Genomic DNA, 22135 nt, shown 5'->3' on the forward strand with positions numbered 1-22135 from the left:
TTCAGTTACCTCCGTATCTGTTTTTGTTTTTCTTGGGGGGGGGGGGGGGGGGGGGACAGTATGTTTACATCCAACATTAATTTTGAGTTATATAACTAAATTAAGATGTGGATATGGAGCGTAAAAACTGTGCACTGGGTATATTAAATCTATATTAAAGAACCAAAATGTGAGGATGTAGGATACCAATCTATCTAAAGTGGGGGGGGGGGGCAAAAGGGGGGGGTCCCAATAACAGCAAAACAGCAAATTGATTTGGCTTATAACAGATAACAAGGAATTAAAATGGACAAAAACAGCTAACTGTAAATGAAGTATTAAAAAAAGTCGGGCACTTGACAAATTCAGTTTTTCTTATTACGGGTATAATCCTTTGTACTGAATTCCATTTTCTATGAACAAGGTTTTTAAAATTATGAATCTAGATATGTATTTGTTATAGTCTTGTCCGTTCGTCGTCAAGATGTCGGACATTAACTCAAACACTCTTTAACCAATTTACATAAAACTTTAGGAAATTGATATGTCTATTGACGTGAGCTCCCTATCGTTTTTTATTAATTTTAGATTTTAAGTTTCTGAGTAATGGGGTTTTATTCAATAAAAAATGTGTTTTTCCTTCAGTTTTCTGATAATATCTCAAAAATCCTTTCTCAAATTTGCAAGGAATTTTGGTGAACTGTATATATCTATTGACATGAGCTCCCTTTCAATATTTATAAATTTAAGATTTTACATTTCTGAGTAAAGGGGTTATTTTTCTAGTTTTCGCCCATAAACACAAAAACCTTTTTAGCAGTTCTCATGAAACTTTGCTGAATTATTTATATCTATTATTGCAAGCACCCTTTCGGTTTTTATTAATTTTCGATTTTATGTTATTCAGTTTGGGGTTTATTCATTACAAAAGATGGTATTTTCCAGTTTTCGGACAATAACTCAAAAATGTTTACAGCAGTTCTCATGATACTTTGATGTACTGTTTATATACATAATTTATATTGACTGAAGCTCCCTTTCAGTTTTTGTAAATATCTGATATGGCATTAAGAAGTTATTTAATATTTCAAAAAGGCGACGGGCGTATCATGCGCTCATGGCGTAGCTGTTTTTTTTGTTATATAATACTTTTTTCAGCATTTATTTTTGTACAGTTATAGAAACTCACACATGCTGGTAATTTAAATAGTGTGTAATGGAAAGGAAATGAGGAATATGTCAGAGACAAAAATGATATCTAGTAAAAATTCAAGGGCAGCTATTGTATCAAAGTAGGTCCAATTGACATAGTTCTTGTGTTTGTTGGTACTGAAAAATGACCTAAAAGAATTTTAATATATATATTTGCATTCTGACTTTTTTAAATGCCCATTTAATGAGGTGTGTAAATTTTTCTGAATAAGACTATAAGGCAAAGTTGTATATAGGGTAGAAAAATCAAAACCACCAAACATAAGCATGTCAAGCATGCAATTTATCAAGTACCTCGAACCAATTGTTTCCTTCCAAAAGTACTTTATTCCACTATTTTCAAAGGCCTTATGTGAACAATTTTTTTTGTACCAAGTCTACTAGTAAGTAGAATATAAGTTTAGTAGGAGGACAATGGCGTGAAGACGAAATAAATTTTTGTTTGTAATGATTTATATGCAGCTTCGGAACCCAGTACATGGTGGGAACTTTCATTGTACAATGTATTTGGTTCTGCTTTGAAAAGAGCTGAGTCTATGAACCATAAAATATAAAAGGTTAACTGGTTGTAAGGACCTAGTGCTTAATTGAGATCCTTGCAGATATTCCTAACCATATGTTTTCCTTTTTTGTCATATTAAAAATTGTTCTAATTTAATATGTTCGTACAGGAAACAAGAAACATTATCCTCATAGAAAATAATAAGATACTTCTAAATAAATGTTAAAAAAAATGGAATGTATTACAAAGGATAATCATAAGTTATACTGGAATTGTCCTCGACCTCACTTCTGTGATGGTTATGTTAATGGAATCCTCCTCCGAATACGAGACCAACATATTAGAAGTGGTAAACCCCAATGTCAAATAAATGATCTTCAATTTCTACCGAAAATTTTGGCTAAAAATGCTAACATTCCAATTTTCAATAACAGTTAACAGCAAATACATTATCACAATAACAGATAACAAAAAACTAAAAGCCCAATAACAGCTAACAAAGAATAAGACAATAACAGCTAACAGCAAATATATTTTCAAAATAACAGATAAGAATTAAAATGCCCCATAACATCATAACAGCTAAACCCCTTGCCCCCCATCTAAGTATCGAGTCAATAAGATTCTCAATCGACTGAATATCGAGTCCATAAGATTCCTCAATCTGAGATCAAGGTCAAAATGTTTCAATTTATCTTAGAAAGGAGGTTATAAGATCAATAAAGCTGAGCAGGAAAATATATATTGATATAAGATATACTCAGTTCCCATAGCTGAGTAACGAAGTAACGAGGTCGTAAGATCACCATTATTTTGAGTGAGATATAAATGGTCAATCTTGTACAAAAAAGGGGCAAAAGATACCAGAGGGACAGTTTAACTCATAGATCGAAAAAATAAACTGACAGTGCCATGGTTAAAAAGAAAAAACAACATGAACAGACAAAACAAATACACAAGGCACAACATGGAAAACTAAAGACAAAGCAACACGAACTCCACCAAAAACTAGGGATGATCTCGAGTGCACCGAAAGGGTAAGCAGATCCTGCTCCACATGTGTACAAATTATGCACCTTTTGGCCTGGTTATCATTAGTTATTACATGTATCAATCTTTTATTTCTGTTATACTAGTGTTACTGTAACATTAAACGGGCATCTCCACTTTCTAGTATTTATAGACGTTTGGTAGATAGGAGGATGAACAATATTATATTTACTGCGATTAATAAAACACCACTCCCTTTTAAGAAAATCTCTAGTTCATATAATACATATGCCAGTTAAACAAATATTTTGATAGTACATGCTCCTGAGTGTGTCTGTTTGTTCTGTGGTTGTTGAAACAATCAAGGACCAGCTCTACTTTACATTTGTATTCAAAATTTATACTATGTAAATTTATTTGAATATGTTTCTGTACCATTGTACTTTGGTTTACGAGAATAAAGATATATACAAGTTTTGACAAATCAATTTAGACATTCCTTTTCAAACTGATTATGCATGGCGCATATATATATGTAGGACTCTAAAGTGCGATGGGGACGCTAAAGTACGATGGCCACGCTAAGGTGCGATGGTCTACGCTAAAGTGCGATGCCTTCACACGCTAAAGTGTGATTGTCCGCGAAAGTATAGACGTAATAAACTTACAATGAATTATTACGTGAACAGTCGTTAATGCGGGGTTCACACCTTGCCGATTATTGCTCCCGTTTGAGATCAGACAGCAATACGATATGAAAAGTGAAAAAGTCGGATTGGTATCCTCAATTATCTGGAATGTCCTATCATTGTCTGAACGCATTCGTTTTAGTTCGTAACAGATTCCTACGGATCGGGAAGGGTCCGAATAGTTCGGCAAAGCATCCCGACAGTTAGGTGCGTCCCGTAACATTCGGGGCAACTCAGCCGATTTTATCTAATCGGATTACAATCGTGGCTATGTCGTGACAGATTCTGCTGTATCGGATCGAATTCCGAACAATGTCTTGTGTATTCTGGACGGTGTCCTGTGGAACGGGAATGATCCGGAGTAATTTTTCATAGCTGTTTTTCTGCCGATTGAGTCCAGATTGCATCCAGATCTTGTCGATTGCGAACCGCTTTTTGCCGAAACCGTTCCGAAACAGTCCCGTTATTAATACGAAATTCGTCAATGATACCCACGTCATAGTCCCGACAACTACAGAATAGAATACGACTGAGACCAGACAAAGCCGTTTGCAATGCGATAGAGCAGACCGTGATAGAATTACGTTCCGACAGTACCTGATCATCCCGAATATGCCGACAGTTTTCGAACAAATAACTTCCGTCAGCCGGTCGGATCACTGTCTGGTCACTGTCTGATCTCAGTCGGATAACATTCGGTAGAGTCGGGACGCAGTCGTGACAGACTCGGTCGAACTTTACATGGCGAAAAATACAAATCGGATTAGAAGCGGATTCAGAACGGGATTATCGGGACTTATTCGCTTAGAAACGGTTGAATATCGGTGCTTCCTGAACACTATCTGATTGTTGTCGTGATCAAATTATTTTTTTTGCAAATTTTATTTTAAGTTTGAATTTCCATCCACGATTCACAGGATCTTGATCAGACTTTTAATAAATTTTAATCGGGAATGGTCCTGTCAAGAACGGTAGTAAAAATCGTGAATGTGTGACCCCAGCTTTATACAAACGAAAAATGAACATGCCGAAAGATAAATGTGTAAAATATTTGATTAATATTTTTAAACAAAATGTCCATGACTTACTTAATTTAAACCTAACCGTGCTTTGTTGGCTGAAGTAAATGTTTTTTTCCGGGTTGCGGAAGAAGGACTTATGTCCTGCAGTCGACCATTTTACTGTACAGGTACAAAATATCCTTGATCTTGTTTCTATATAAGAAGCTATAACGGATAATTGAAATTATTGTACATGTTGCAGTTTACGGTCCACGTTAAAATATCATGCCAAGAAATCATCGCTAAAAATTCCGGTTGACCTCCTACGACACCCATTAGTATTTTAAAAAGATTTTATTTTATTTAACAAATTAATTGATGACCTTCAAGTATGTGTCGCTTAGAACACAACCATATACCAAATGGTCAATAGTACTCGTCCATGTAATTTGTTCTATGGGGCGTTTGCAGAATTTCAACGGCGGCAATGTCTTGGCATGTGTCGATTTTATTGAAAATTAAAGTCGGTAAAAGAAAGGTACATGTTATCACGCGTTAATCATAAATTGTCCGCTAAAACATTATTTTGTACAGTGTAGGAAAATATAACATATAGTGATGCCTTTGTGTTGAAGGCCGTATATTGACTTATAATGGTTTACTTTTATAAATTTTAAATGCTACAAATGAATGAAAAGTTGTCTCATTGGCACTCATACAACATCTACCTATATCTATTTGTGCTCATTAAGAAGAAGAAGAAATCTTGTCGAATATTGCATATATGCAAGCAAGCTAACTAAAGTCTTACTCTTCAAGCATTAAGAAATTAGCTCTAATCCCTCGAATCTTACTGTATTGGTTCATTGCACTTTAGCGTGATATACAATCGTACGTTAGTAAACAAAACAACCATCGCACATTAGCGTCACACCGTGATACACCATCGTACTTTAGCGTAGACCATCGCACTTTAGCGTGACCATCGCACTTTAGAGTACCATCGCACTTTAGAGTCCTACATATGTATATATGAAACATAATCAGTATAACGTGAGAGTAAAAGTTTGGCAACCATACCAGACTAACAAACACGGTATTAATAGGGGCCTTCGTACTAGTCTATTTTCAATATTTGAGAACAAAAATAATACGATGATGACATACATCTGTAAGAAATACAGGGCGAGCAATTTCCTTTCAAGGGACTTTACTAATACACGTGTACAAATATCTCACCACACAATCAACATTGACGAATTTTGTACACTCTTTGTATTGGAATTCATCAGGGGTTTCTGAGCAACTTTCTCCTCCACATTCTGCATTCTGAACAAATCTGGTTCTTTTCTGTAGACCGCTACCACAGGTTGCATTACAGAGACTCCACTCACTCCACTCACCAAGAACACAATTAACAGGGCAACATCCGACATCACATGATCTACTCTCAGTTTTCTGTACATCTTCACATGGTGTTCCATTGCATTCTGGCTGTTGCAAAATTCGTTGTTTTCTTGATTGTGTTCCTGTTTGTTCACATTGACCGTTGCACATGCCCCACCATGACCAGTCTCCAACAATACAGTTCTTTTGACAACACAGATTACCGCACTGTGTGACGGTTGATAAATTATCACAATAGCCACCACACTGTTCTTTCTGTCTCTTAATCCGACTTCGAGAACAGACCCACACGTCCTCTCCATTTAGATCGCAAGCTGAAGTCTGGTTTGTACAGTAACAGAATCTCCAGCTTGTCCATGTACTATATACGCAGTCCTGTGGACAACATACATCTCGGTTACATGGTTGGGTTTCAGTGGTGTTCAAACTACAATCATCTCTGCACGTCTCTGGTGAAAGAATAATTCGTTCTCTCGAACGAACTCCAAGTGTGGCGTTGCAAGAAGTTGAGCAAGACGACCAGATCGTCCATTCGCTAGCCAAACACTGACATTCACAATTAATTCCCCCAAATAATGAAAACATCAGCACAATTAAATAGTATTTTCCAACATATTGCATGTTTTCTGATTTTAGACACTTCAGCATTTGAATCATGATCACGATGGTATATTAAGAGTTTATATCAATTTAAAATTCAATATCGATGACCCTTTATTTTTCGGTTCGAGAATTGATAAATAGTGAAATTTATAGTTTCTCATTTATATAACGATTAGAATTGTTTTCTATTCTGATGATATGAAACTTGACCATTTTGTAAAATTCCTCAGATGTAAACGGTATCCATAGAGTGGAAAATATAATTATTTAGAGCAAAAAAACTTACATTATTTAAAGAATTAACTGGTTAGTAGATGCAATAATAAAGTCAATACAGCTTTTTTATTTCTATAAGTTTTTTAGACAATTGAAATTGATTTTATAAACGATGTCTTGTTGTGAAATGCGATATCTAATCTCTTTCATTTTAGACACAGATGGGATGTCTTCTTGGTTTTTCTTTCAGCGACATATGTTGACTTAATACCCTATATTTTATTGCTTTGTCCATTTTATATTTTCATACGCCTTTTCGATCAAATTGAAAAAAAACAATGATATAGACTTATATTTCTAAAGACATGTTGATACACCATTGGATACATGTTTATAGAATGAAAATTCCATCGGGAACAATCTGGCTATATATTCATGATGCAACAAAGATATATTCAAGGCTATAAAATGTGCATATTTATTAGAATTGCAGTAAAAAAGGAATTGAAATCTACATTTATTACATTTAGTTTGATTTTATAGTTTATTTTTGATGCCCCTAGCGAACAGCAACCCTATAAAGTGCAATGCTTGAACTGGAAAAATGCTAGACAACAACAGTCAACCCATCTAGTTGTTTGTTTAAAGAGAGATTTTTTGTATTTTAATGAAACAGTTATTCGACAATAATTATCTAGATGATGCCATTGTCAATCACATCATGATCATGTCATGTTTGAAATGATAACACCAAATCAAGACAAAAAGAGACAAAAGACTCCAATTAAGAGATATTTAAAAAATCACAGTCCGAATAAAAAAAAAACGACAGTTCCAAAGCAAAAATGTAAATCGACTAAAACTGAAGTCCATAAAACACATCACGGAAACTAATAAACCTAAGTATCACGAACCCTACTTTAACCGAGGTAATCGCAGACAATGAAACATTCGTAGTCATCTATGACACAGATAGGCTATAAAAGGCAACCTCATGATGGCGTCCGATGAAATTTCTAAGATATATATACGACTTCAACTTCATCAGGAAAGCTGAAATCATCATGTTTGTTGAAGTTTTGAGTCTCAAACGACCATCATAATGTATAGCTTCAAATTATACCAGACAAAGGTTAGACAGGCTGCTTCATGGAATGCTCCTATTCTTACCAAGTTAATCCTTAAATTTGCATGAGAGACTTCATACATAAGCTTCTCAAGAATCATGAAATTATGCTTGCCAAATTTTCAATCCTATTGGTTTTACGATCCACTATAGATATAAAAAAACGAAGATGTGGTATGATTGCCAATTACACAACTCTTCACAAGTGACCAAATTGACACAGAAATTAACATCTATAGGCCAATAATGTGCAAAGCTCTTATCGCTTAGTCATCTATAAAAGGCACCGAGATGACAAATGTAAAACGAGAAAAATAGCGGCATAATTTATGTACAAAATAATAAATGAAAACCAAATGTGTAACTGCAACAATTTAAACGACAACCACTGAATAACAGGCTCCTGACTTGGGCCAGGCATACACAGAATCTAACGGGATTTAACATATTAGTGGGATCCAAACCGTTCCCCATAGTGAACAAGTTGTTATAAATAATCACTGTAAGATCCGATTCAAGAAGGTGAAGACCAAGAGGTTTCATACTTTGTATATAAATGCCCATTATGTTACGAAGTTTCCGTCTGTCACATGCCCGGCGTACCTTGCAAGGTCCTGATGCCCGTCAGACAGTTTTTACTTGACCTCGACCTCATTTCATGGATAAGTGAACACGGTTTAGTTTGGGTGGTCAAGTCCATATTTCAGATACTTTAAGCAGTAGGTCTAGTTTATATGGTGTATGGAATAGGTCTATTGTACTTAGTGTATGGCATGATTTTAAGGTGAACATGTGCACCAGTGGCGGGTGTCATCTGTCCTTGACCTCATGTTCATGGTTCAGTGGTTAAAGTTAAGTTTTTGTGTTATGGTCTGTTTTTCTTATAATGTATGCAATAGGTCTATTGCACTAAGTGTATGGAATGATTGTAAGGTGACATGTCTAACTGTCAGGTATAATCTGACCTTGTGACTTTTTGGAAAGATTAGAACTTGTTCTAAATCTTTACTTAGGCACCACCCTCCCTAACAACAGGACAGGTTAGCTACTGTTACTAAATGTATTCACACTAAAATAAAGTTCCCTATGGTTCTCATGTATGTTTTTATGTTTCAATGGTCAAAGTAAGTTTTTTTAGTTTTGGCCTTTTTTCTAAAGCTACATAATTTTATGCAATAGTTTGACCTATATTTGGTGTATGGAAATATTTTATAATGTACATGTCAGTCTCGCACGTTTTATTTGACCATAACCTCGTTTTCACAGTTCATTGCTAAGTGTTAAGCTTTTGTGTGTTGGTCTGTTTTTCCAGGAACATATATATTATATTAACGGGACTTGACACTACCTAATTATCGCCGATTTTCTTGTCGTGTAGTTAATCAATAAATGACACGATACGGATAGATATACTGTTCCCAGGTTTTTCCTTAACTATAAGCAATATGTCAACTATTAATTGTATGGAAGAATTTGTGCATGCAGTTCTTGTTCGGCTTCTATGACTATGACCTTATTTTCAGACTATGACCTAATGTAGCGAGAAATTCCCGCACCCGGACCGGGCGTTCTTCAGCTGGCCCCTAAACAAATATATATACTAGTTAAGTGATAATGAACGCCATACTAATTTCCAAATTGTACACAAGAAACTAAAATTAAAATAATACAAGACTAACAAAGGCCAGATGCTCCTGACTTGGGACAGGCGTAACTTAACACGATCGAAGAAAATGAGGCGAAGGTCATATAAACCAAACGAGTAATACAGCTTCAATTAACAACTTCATTCAATACACTAAATATAGTTGACATATTGCTTATATCTTCTAAGAAACAGACTTAACCAAGAAAACTAGACATTTTACAGAGGTAAAGGGGGAGGGTTGAAATCTCACAAACATGTTTAACCCCGCCGCATTTTTTCGCCTGTCCCAAGTCAGGAGCCTCTGGCCTTTGTTAGTCTTGTATTATTTTAATATCAACAGTTAGTAAAGAAGGCGAGAACTTGATGATTTCACCGTGTGCACTCTTGTTAAGTAGGGTTTTAATCTATTGATAGTCCGAGATTACTCTGACGTCCAACGGCTGTTTTGATAACTCAATATTAATACAAACTAACTTGACACTTTATTCATAGATCTAATTACCGTGTTTAATAGGTAACCTTTTAGAATAAGTCTATTTCAAGTTTTCTCAGGGTAAAAAACAAACTATTTTTTTTCTCCAAAAATTTTGAAACAAACTTTTTTTCCCAAAAAAAATTCATAGCCCCCCCCCCCCCCCCCATAAAAATCAAATCGTTGCTGCCTAAGTTTCAAAACTTACAGACTGGATAAACAACATTACTGTGTATAAATAAGATAAATAAGTGTGTTCCAATCGGTTCTCCGTTGTAATAAGTTTTCTACAGGTACATTCTTGCAGATAGGCGAGTCCAAATAATTTCTATTGACGTCTCTGAAGGCTACTTAGTTTGTTTTAGTGGCGCATTTATATGTTTAAAATATCATGCTTAGGTGTTCCGATGATAAAGGAGAGTTAAAGAAACTTGAAAATAATAGCATGGTAAACTCGTTACTTTCCTTCTTACAAATGTGTACCATCTGGAAGAGAAAATATAACCCTGTAATCAAAGACTGTATGATGAAATTCAGTATAATGTTACATCCAGTGAAATAGACCACATTGGCTCTTATTCAATAACGTAATAATAACTTAAATTATTCTTCCTCTACCCAATACTGATAAAATTGGACCCCTCCACCCACGCATAAAATAAATGATGGATATCCCTTAGAGGGACTGTCCCTCTGACAAGGAGTCGATTTGTTGTTGTAGAAAGAGGAAAACTGGACAATCTTAACTAGAAAAGGGCAAAAATCATTATATTTTGAACAAATTAAGAAAAGGGGGGGGGGGGGGGGGGTGTTACATGTGGTATGATTGTCATATAAATATCCAACAGTGCCCAAGTAACTTGGATTTAAGCAATTGTAGGGCATTGGACATGTTGGATGGGCTTCAACAATGAAGAAAACTCATACTGTGTAGTCCAATATAATTTTTGCACTAACATGACAAAATGTTAAACAATTAAAACAAAATGATCCCATTGAATCACTCTTTATGGAAGTGAAGTATGGGGTGTAAGCTATAGAAGCGAAGCTCCTGCTAGAGGAGGAAGATAAAGACTAGGTAACAGGTAAGGTAACAGCAAAGTGTTCAAAGATTCAGATCCATTTAATTATTTACATATGAAATTTTTAAAGAAATTTTAGGGGTACAGTGCAAAACAACAAATGTAGCATGTCTTACTAAGACAAACAGAGCACATTTGTACTTAAAATTCAGCTTTCAGTTATAAAATTTCTAAACCACATTGTGAACTCACCTAGATATAAAATATTAATAAAAATCTTAATTTCAATTTTATTAAATTGTAGTCAGCTATTACACTGAGGCAATTGACCACACTTTTAAATAGCGGTCTGCCAGTCATTATAAAAATCACCATAAATTATATTAATGATTGTTTTTTACAATGTATCATCATGGATCATTGTTTATTGAGAAAATCTGTATAACTTATATTTTTTTAATATGTATCCCAATTTTTGTTTTTGTATTTTTGTTCATGAACATTAATAATGTGATAACTAGTGTCGATACACTCATTTATAGTCTGCCCCCCCCCCCTTGTGAATACCACTGACATGCTAAAAAAATATAGTTAATTTTACTATTGTCAGTTTACTGTCTCAATACTGTATGCCATGTGTTTGTGCTAATTGATATTGTCTATTGTCTATTAATGACAGTGCAATAAACTATTAACAGTTATAGTAGATACACATGTAGCAACTAACAACCTTGAGCTAACAACAAACCCTGATTTCAGGTACCTGGATTGTAATAGGCACTTTCATAATGTTTTGGGGTTTAAACATATATATTAGAGCTTAAACTTTTCCTTAACCTGTGGCAATTGTGTTCATTTAACAACAAATAACAAACTACATCTATTGGGGTCTTATGGGGATTTGCCTCATTTTTCATGTTTTTATGTTCAAATTTCTATGATGATATTCAGACAAATAAAACATCATTGAAAAAAATATTTGTGAGGTCATCAATCTTTGTATATTATTCTAAAACAAAATGATCCCATTGAATCACTCTTTATGGAAATGAAGTATGGGGTGTAAGCAAAGTGTTCAAAGATTCAGATCCATTTAATCTATTAATGACAGTGCTATAACCTATTAACAGGTATAGTAGATAGCAACTAACAACAAGCCCTGATTTCAGGTTCCTGGATTGTGATAGGTACTTTCATATTGTTTTGGGGTTTAAACATATATATTAGAGCTCAACATTTTTCTTAACCTGGCAATTGTGTTCATTAAACAACAAATAACAAATCTTATGGGGATTTGCCTCATTTTTCATGTTTTTATGTTCAATTTTTCATGTATAAGACAAATTTAAAGTTCAAATTTCTATGATGATATTTAGACAAATAATGCAGGTAATTGATAAGATTTATTTCTCGATAAAACATCATTGAAAAATATTTGTGAGGTCATCATTCTTTGTATATTATTCTATGCATTTTGCAGTCAGTTGCAATACATCTTGTGTTCCACAAAAATGTGTGTTTTTCTCCATCTTTGAAGGTAAAATATCAGGAAATACATGTTATCAGTCTAGTACGATGTAGATCTTTTATGGAATATGCAACTTTTGAGAGAGGAGTGGAATTCAATTGTTTGACTTTTCATTTTAGTGGAGAAAATTATGTCTTACTATTACACTTTCTTTTACAATATAAAAAAGAAGAAGTGGTTATTATGATTGCCAATGAGAAAACTATCCACAAAAGACCAAAATGACACAAACATTAAAACAACTATAGGTCACTGTACGGCCTTCAACAATGAGCAAAGCCCATACCGCATAGTCAGCTATAAAAGTACCCGATAAAACAATGTAAAACAATTCAAAAGAGAAAACTAATGGCCTTAATTATATAAAAAAATGAACAAAAAACAAATATGTAACACATAAACAAACGACAACCACTGAATTACAGGCTAACACATTTGATTCAATTTTTCAACTTAGTAATACAAGGGGAGATAATTCAACTTGTGTGTTGATGAGGATGCTGGATAATTAACTTGGATTTACAGTTTGATTATTCCAGTTTTTGAGATGTATCAATTATAATTGGAGTTTCCCATTTACAACTCCCTAGTTTTATATCTTTAATCATAAGGATGAATTATACCTGACATGTATAAAAACAGTGCAATAGTAAGAAAAAATATAAGAGCTTTGTTTACATATTTGTTTTAAAAATATAAAAATTTTATTGTTTAGTTTTCTTTCTAGTCACATGAATTAAGGTTTTCAATGTACTGGTATATTCCATAAAAAAACAAACTCCCCCACTCATGTACTTTAACTCATCAACATATGAAAGTACATCATTAGCAGAACTGTAATCATAGTAATGTTTGATTTATTTCTGTATATTTTTTAGCTGTGTGAATAAATGAAATACAGATGGGTACATTTTGTAGTGAAGTAATTGAAGTTGAATTCAGAACCGACAGAAGGATTTATTTCCAGGAGACAAAAACAAGTAAAATATAGCATTTTGATTCATTGTATTTAATTAAAAGTGAAAAAATGTGGAGGACACATTACAATATGTTAACTGTTCTAATGGAATTCAGATATAGAAACCATGTAAGATTTGAAGCAATTATAAGGAGTGTTTCATCTGCATGCTTTACACAGAAACACAATAGAGGATTAAACTCACAGAGATTATGCACTACCCAGGGAAACCCTCTTGGTTGGACCTCACTGAAAGGGAGACATGTACCTGTCTATAGAACTGACCCCCTTGGTTGGACCTCACTGAAAGGGAGACATGTACCTGTCTATAAAACTGAGTTCAAATGTCAGATGAGAGAGATGAGTACTAGTACACAGAATTCTAAAATAGATTCTGTACTCCAAAAGGTATATTTACATAAAATATATTATGTTTAATTAAATGTTACAGACAGTTATTTTAACAATTATTTCATGTTTAGCTCATCTTACCCAAGTTTGTTTTGTTCATGTCAATTGTAAAATTTAATTTAAAGTTTTTTAAAGTAAAATCACAAAAAAAAACAACTCTAAAAAGCTCAAAACAGAAAGCCCCTTATCTAATGACAAAATCCAAAGGTTAAACACATCAAAAGAATAGATAACAACTGTCATTTTCCTCACTTGGTTCAGGCATTTTCTAATTTAGAAAATCATGGATTAAACCTAGTTTAATAGCTAGCAAAACCTCTCACTTGTATGACAGGCTCATAAAATTCCGTTGTATTGACAATTTGTAAACAGACATAATAGGTAAAAATGTCAAAATACAGTTCTAAATTATTTCTAGGTGATCAAACTATATTATCTTTGATATCTTCAATTGGAAAGCTTGCAATTTTCTCTGGTACATATAGAATAATAGGTAGATTCGTTTTTTGATACTGACTATATCATGTAGAATGTCTAGACGAGCCTGTTAGGGCAAGTTAAGATATTCCACATGATATAGTCAGTATCAAAAACGAAATCAACTATTATTCTGTTTCTCAGTAATTATGATGTCACACAATGTATTGCCTAATATTGTCAGTGGGTTGATACTATAATATTATTAACTGGCTGTTTCTGTATTGGCACTGGTATAGATTCAAGGTTTGCTGTATTGGCTAGGGTCGAGGGCTAATACAGCTGACCGAGAATCTATACCAGTGCCAATACAGAAACAGCCAGTTCATAACACTTTTATTAAATGATTATAAGAGAAATAAAAACTGGAAGTGAACGTCCCGTATTAGCCCATGAGCCAATATAGCCTTTTTCCTGCTTTTTTGTCGAGCCTGCAACTTTTGTTGCAGAAAGCTCGACATAGGGATAGTGATCCGGCGGCGGTGTTAGCTCACTTCTTCAAAGCTTTATATTTTAGAAGGTAGAAGACCTGGATGCTTCATACTTTGTATATAGATGCCGCATGTTATGAACTTTCCGTCAGTCACATGTCCAATGTCCTTGACCTCATTTTCATGGTTCAGTGACTACTTGAAAAAAAAGTTAAGATTTTTTGTAATGTTAAATTCTCTCTTATTTTAAGTAATTGGATAACTATATTTGGTATGTGCGTACCTTGCAAGGTCCTCATGCCTGTCAGACAGTTTTCACTTGACCTCCACCTCATTTCATGGACCAGTGAACAAGGTTAAGTTTTCTTGGTCAAGTCCATATTTCAGATACTATAAGCAATAGGTCTAGTATATTTGGTGTATGGAAGGACTGTAAGGTGTACATGTCCAACTGGCAGGTGTCATCTGACCTTGACCTCATTTTCATGGTTCAGTGGTTATAGTTAAGTTTTTGTGTTTTGGTCTGTTTTTCTTATACTATATGCAATAGGTCTACTATAATTGGTGTATGGAATGATTGTAAGGTGTACATGTCTAGCTGACAGGTGTCATCTGACCTTGACCTCATTTTCATGGTTCAGTGGTTATAGTTAAGTTTTTGTGTTTTGGTCTGTTTTTCTTATAATATATGCAATAGGTCTACTATAATTGGTGTATGGAATGATTGCAAGGTGTACATGTCTAGCTGACAGGTGTCATCTGACCTTGACCTAATTTTTTATGGTTCAGTGGTCAAAGTTAAGTTTTTTAGTTTTGGTCTATTTTTCTAATACTTTATGCATTAGGTCAACTATATTTGGTGTATGGACATATTTTATGATCTTTATGTTGGTTACGCTGGTTTTATTTGACTTTGACCTCATTTTTACAGTCCATTGCTAAGTTTTAAGTGTTCGTGTGTTTTGGTGTGTTTTTCTTTATTTATAAGCAATAAGTCAGCTTTATTTGTTGTATTGAAGAATTGTTAGCTGTTCATGTTTGCCTGGCATGGTTCATCTGACTTTGACCTCATTTTCATGGTTGATTGATCAATGTTTCCTTTTCTTGGTTAATGTTGAGTTTATGTGACAGTTGTAATAAAGCTTTATATTTAGGTCTATCAAGATAGTATCAAAGATTAATAAAGAAGGCGAGACATTTCAGTGTGTGCACTCTTGTTCTGTATTGGCCCTGTTTTTTCCGTTTCAAAACCGTTACAAAACATTGCACATCATTTAACCTGTTTATTTTATGACTTTAATTTAAAAAATATTATACAAATGTTTTTATGCATAACGATACTTCCAAAGTTAAGTAATGGCGTAAGAAAATTGAAAACCAGAAGTGAACGTCCTGTATTAGCCCTAGGGCTAATACGGCTTTCTTCCCGCTTTTTTCTGTATTGGCCCTGTTTTTTTCCGTATTGGCTCTGTTCGAAGAGCAATATTAAATCTTGATTTATATCGACAGTGGAACGTTTTTAGTATTGCACATGCTGATTTATCCGTATTAGGGCTTATTTGCTCATATCATTTAATAATCTAAAATAGGCAGTAAGATTAAAGGGAAAATAATGAATTACCGATAATAAGTTGTTATAGTCATGATAAGTTGTCAATTGATTAACCAAAAACCACCAAAGATATACCAACAACACTAAGATCCACAATCAAACTAGCAACAGCCACTTACTTCATTTTGACTGTGGACTAGCATATATCATTTTTATCTCTTTGTTCTTTGAATGTTATTTTTGTAGGTAGTTGAAAGTCTTGAAATTGAAGGTGAAGAAGTGACTCCAACTAACTATGCAGAGTTGAGGAATAAACTGGATCTTTTAGTACAGTATGGCTGTGACATACATCTTATACACAACCATATTGATGTCCTTGATTTATCTAGCACTGAAATCCAAGAGTATGGAGAAAGACTTAAGGCTGCAAATATGTCTAAAATAACACCTGATCTGTTCTTAACAAGTGATGAATCTAAGTTAGCTTCAGGTACTACGAAGCTTGTATTGGAAAAGAAATCTTCTACAAGAGACGAAATATTAAAGAGCAAACTGAACTGTACAACTCAGACAGAATGGCATGAAGTTAAAAAGCACTTCCCTTATAAAAATACATTTGGTGGTACCTTGGAACTCTTTTCACGAGCTTGTGCTAAAGTTGACTTACTATTGGAGTTTGGATTGAGTGCAAAAGAAATAAAAAGCCATCCAAAAGTTTTATCAAAGCAGATTAGTACTATTCAGCAGAGAATTGAGTGGATTAAAAAGGTTAGAACTCACATGATTAGTCTGACAATAATGATTTTATATGGGGTAAAATAATTCAAGCTTATATAAGATGCAAAAAAAGGTTGCACGAAAACATGCAAAAAAAACCAGGCTAGGTTTAGGTTCATTTGGAGATTTGTGAAATTTGAATGAAATTTGAGTTCAGTATCATTATTCAATGGCCTTATGTTTGCACAGTAAGGGCTGGACTAATATTTTGTCAACTGTAATAGCTGGGATACAAAAACAAGCATTCATAACCCTGAATTAAAGGGAAAATCTTACCACTTCTTTAATCTGGCAGATTTGGAAGAGTTACAAAATATAGTTCCTGAATCAAAGTGGAAGAGCAGTATTAAAATCGTTCTGTTTTTAATAAGTGAACGGTACAGTGTTAATGATAACTGTACCATTTTTGGAAAGATTGGGACTTGTTCTAAATCTTTCTTAAGGCACTGGCCTCTCAAAAAAGAAGAAGTACATGTTAGCTTTTAAATCTACAAAGTGTATAAACTCTGAAATATAGTTCCCTATAATTCTCATGTTTGTGTACATATGCACATATAAACTTTTACAAATTTGTGGATATAATTGGAGCAGTTCATTCAAGTTTACATGTTTTAGGGTGTGTTGATGTTTTCTCAATGGCATTGCTCTTCATGAATTTCCTGCGTGGACTTGTTAACGTCGTTTCTTGGCTTTGGCATTCTCTTTCGCTGATTGTTTTTGTATAGCCTTTTAAGTGTCTTCTCCCCTATTGATATGTTTAATTATATAACATGTTTAAATGCTCATAACTTCATTCAGAATAGGTTCTATCTAAACAAGTCTTGTGTCTATTATAAGTTATTAGAATGATTTTTTCTTTTCATTTACAGAATTACCCCTTTGTAAATAACAGAACCCGACTTGCCCTACTGAATTATGATTACAAAAAGATGGAAAAGGTAAAGATGCAGCTGGATAGATATTCCTGTGTCTGGTCAGGATGTCTTACAAAACAGGAAGCTGTAAATCAACTTCAGCAAATAGCCCAAATTATACAGCAAAGTAAAAACTCTGTTCAACATATTCAAGAGGAGATACAAGACATTGGCAATGTTGAGATGAAAGAAGAACATGTCCAGTTGGTATTGAAGGGAAAAAGACTTAAATCGCTGAAAAATAAATTGACTTATTTTCTGCAACTGGGAATTTCCATTGAAGACATTGGTGAAAATATATTATGTGTTACCCCACAACTTAAAGATATAAAAAAAACTGTAAACAATTCAAAAGCGAGTTATATTCATGAAGCTGTGTTACTTCCTCAGAACTTGAAGATACAGAATTCCCCTGCTTTGAAGGATGTTGACTCGGACATGCATGGTTTATCATCAGTTCCCAAATTAAAACACTCTTCAAAAGTCAAATCTGGAATTTCTGAGTTAAAAGATGTTCTGCCTCTGGCAGATTTTGAAGAGTTACAAAATATAGTTCCTGAATCAAAGTGGAAGAGCAGTATTAAAATCATTCTGTTTTTGATAAGTGAAGGGTACAGTGTTAAAGATATTAAATGCAATCTACAGATTTTACAACGAAGTGTGACAATGCTTAGAGGACGTTTAGATAAAGTCAGACAGGTATAAACATGTAATATTAAGATATTTGTCATTACTTGTATGGTTCATTTCTAATTCAAAGATGTAGGCTAATATCAATTATAATTTTTGATATAAACGGGTACCAAGTTGAACACACTGCCAGATTCTGACAAAACTTAAATTATTTTATTAGCATTGTCTTTGACTTTCGCATTTCCCTTAAAACATTTTAGTGAACATCATTTGTGCGTTTAGGGGTGTCCTCACTTCCATTCCAATGTTGAACGTGTGGTTGGAAAATTATAAAGCTATATTGCATGAATTATTCAACAAATTGAATTCTCATAATTGTCTTTCAGCACTGCTGTCATTAGGGAATTGTCATTAAGTACAAATATTATTTCTAGTTTATTCTGCACAATGACGATCACTTAAACGCTTGATGGACGTTTAAAGTGCAAGGATACAGGCAATCCCCTCATTCTGGCAAATAAAGTCATAAAGGTGCGCATAATTGACGAGTGTTTTCTGTGATGGACAAACTCGAAAGTGGTCAACACTTTTTAAAAGAGTTATGCCCCTTGGATGTATCAAAACGGAAAATAGAATTGTTAGTGCCTTTGTGTGTGCAATTCTTGCCAGATTTTTCTTAAACTAATATATAGGTTTACAACTGCAATGTCCATGACAAGTTTCGAAAATCAGTGCGGATTAATAATTTTTTAGAGTTACTGCAAATTAAGAAATGATTGTGTGCATTTTTTATTGCGATTTCGTTATTTGAAACTAAAATGCAATTTTAACTTTTGAGATTTTAAGAAAAATCTTGTTTAATTCATTAAACATGCAAGTTTAAATTATTTCCAATATAACCCTGTCACATTTTTCTTAATAATAAAAACATTGGAACAATTTCTGAATTTTCAGTATGCCCCTTGGATATATAAATTTTATGGACAATTGCATTGTAAGCAATCTCACACATAAAAAAGAAGATGTGGTATAATTGCCAATGAGTCAATGTTCTACAAGAGACCAAATGACACAGAAATTTAAAACACTGTACAGCCTTCAACATTTAAAAAAATTTATATTAACGTTTTTTACATTTTTTCCAGGTTACTTTAGAAGTACAACCATCCATTGGCCTATTGACACTTAATCCTTACAGATTTAGAAGTTACCTAAAGGATTTAGAAAAATACAGAAGGTCTTTAGGAGAATCAACAACAAAAACTGAGAAACTTAGACAATCATTGAACTTAAACCAATCTCAGACCATGATACTGGATCCTATTCTTCATTTCAATTTAGATGACTTGAAAGCGCGAATGAACTATCTACAAGAAATTGGAATTACTAAAGACAGTATTGCCAATGATATATTTTGTCTAAGAATTGCTGTGTCACGGTTAAAAGAAGTTGTCAAAGAGTTGAAAGAAGACGGAGACAAAAAAATAACATTGATGCAAATCACTGAGCATGCTGCTGGGAATTTAGAAATAGGGAATAAAAATAATGGAACAGCATTCTTTATAAAAGATAAACTAGGGATGATTGGTAAATGGGACAAGATTCAGATAAAGTACTTTAATTGTTCTACTGTAGATGTAGAAAGAAATTTCAAACTTTTAATAGAAAATGGATTTACAACGGAGATAATGAGAACATGTCCATATATTTTAGGACACTCCTGTACGATATTAGAAGAATATCTGGAGAAAGTGAAACAAATGCAGGCCTCAGACATGTATCGGGATGTATTGAGAGACAAAGTTAAACTACTAAATGTCTTACAGTATAGGATAGAACAGGACCATAACTTTCAACCCGTTGTCAATGATAACACACCTGTTACTAGGGAGGAAGCTGTTGAACTTTTGTACTTCAAACAATAAAAAAATCCTATTACCTGAGAGGAGTTATTGAATCATAGATATAGAAAGATGTGGTATGAGTGCCAATGAGACAACTTCCCATCCAAGTCACAATATATAAAAGTAAACCATTATAGGTCAAGATATGGTCTTCAATATGGAGCCTTGACTCAGCAATCTTTTATGATGAGGTCCAAGTCTCTGAGGTCTGTTTCTCAGATACTGTAAGTGACAGGCTGACTAGATATATGGTGTATAGAATTATTTAAAAGATTATATAGATATAGGCTGAACAGCTTCATATAACATTGACCTCATTTTCATGGATCATTTGCTTATGGTACGTTTGTGTGATTTTTATCTAACTGAATCAAACAAAAATATACTCATTGGCAATCATTCCACATCTTCTTTTTAGCTCACCTGGCCTAAAAGGCGTTAACTTTTACAAAAATCTTCTCCTTTGAAACTACTGGGCCAAATTTAACCACACTTGGCCACAATCATCATTGGGGTATCTAGTTTAAAAAATGTGTCCGGTGACCCGGTCAACCAACCAAGATGGCCGCCATGGCTAACCAGATGCTCTGCAGGGCGCAGCTTTATACGACCGCAGAGGTTGAACCCTGAACGGTTGGGGCAAGTATGGACACAACATTCAAGCTGGATTCAGCTCTAAATTTGGATTGTGATTAAATAGTTGGCACAGCATAGGTTTCTGACACAGAATGAATGTGGTCTAATGAACTTAAAATTTTTGTTTTGCTTTTGAGCAATTCACTATGCTGTTGAATATTAATCCTCTCAAAAAAATGTTTGAAGAAATTTTCTTTTTGTTTATGAAATTTCAAATGAGAAAAATTGAACACATCCCCCCCCCCTCCCCCAATTTTTTTTTCACACCCCCTATCCTTAATTCCAAAACTAATCTCAATTCAAATTTCTAATTGAGTTTGCAACAATAATTACTCATTTAATTAATTAAATACATCATAAAATATTAAAATGTTAAAAAGTGCTTGTTATACCCCCGCTTTAAAAAAGGGGGGTATACTGTTTTACCTCTGTCTGTCAGTCCGTCAGTCCGTCCCATGAAACTTTCGTCACATTTTTCTCAGGAACTGCACATCCACCCTTTCTGTAATTTGGTATCAACATTTATATATGTCAGCCATAATGTGTGATGCGTTTTCAGATTCATCACTTGACAACTTCCTGTTTACCGAACACTTGTATGATTTTACACATGATAGCCAAGTTGAAAATTTTCGTCACATTTTTCTCAGGAACTACAATACAAGGATTTCTGAAATTTGGTTTCAGGATTTATATATGTCAGCCATACCGTGTGATGCGTTTTCAGATTCATCACTTGACAACTTCCTGTTTACCGAACACTTGTATGATTTTACACATGATAGCCAAGTTGAAAATTTTCGTCACATTTTTCTCAGGAACTACAATACAAGGATTTCTGAAATTTGGTTTCAGGATTTATATAAGTCATGTTTACCTTGTGCTGTGTTTTCAGATTAATCACTCGACAACTTCCTGTTTACCGAACACTTGTATGATTTTACACATGATAGCCAAGTTGAAAATTTTCGTCACATTTTTCTCAGGAACTACAATACAAGGATTTCTGAAATTTGGTTTCAGGATTTATATAAGTCAGCTATACCG

The 22135-nt window shown here is 33.9% G+C and overlaps 1 protein-coding gene across 3 annotated transcripts; it reads left to right on the forward strand.

Moving 5' to 3' along the window:
- The first annotated feature begins 8834 nt into the window (after window positions 1-8834).
- On the forward strand, window positions 8835-20491 carry LOC134712654 (uncharacterized). 3 transcript variants are annotated; one of them, XM_063574400.1, is made up of 6 exons: window positions 10311-10432; window positions 13274-13598; window positions 13653-13761; window positions 16471-16992; window positions 17871-18614; window positions 19694-20491. In XM_063574400.1, the coding sequence occupies exons 2-6, from the start codon at window positions 13423-13425 to the stop codon at window positions 20471-20473; spliced, it is 2331 nt and encodes a 776-aa protein (XP_063430470.1). In that variant the 5' UTR covers window positions 10311-10432; window positions 13274-13422; the 3' UTR covers window positions 20474-20491. The 3 variants fall into 3 exon arrangements, with proteins under 3 accessions (XP_063430469.1, XP_063430470.1, XP_063430468.1); XM_063574399.1 differs by lacking the exon at window positions 10311-10432 and adding an exon at window positions 8835-8849 and having other exon boundaries at window positions 13274-13761; XM_063574398.1 differs by having other exon boundaries at window positions 13274-13761.
- The last annotated feature ends 1644 nt before the right edge of the window (window positions 20492-22135 follow it).

The sequence above is a fragment of the Mytilus trossulus genome, chromosome 3 (genome assembly GCF_036588685.1).
Source record: "Mytilus trossulus isolate FHL-02 chromosome 3, PNRI_Mtr1.1.1.hap1, whole genome shotgun sequence".
Taxonomy (NCBI): domain Eukaryota; kingdom Metazoa; phylum Mollusca; class Bivalvia; order Mytilida; family Mytilidae; genus Mytilus; species Mytilus trossulus.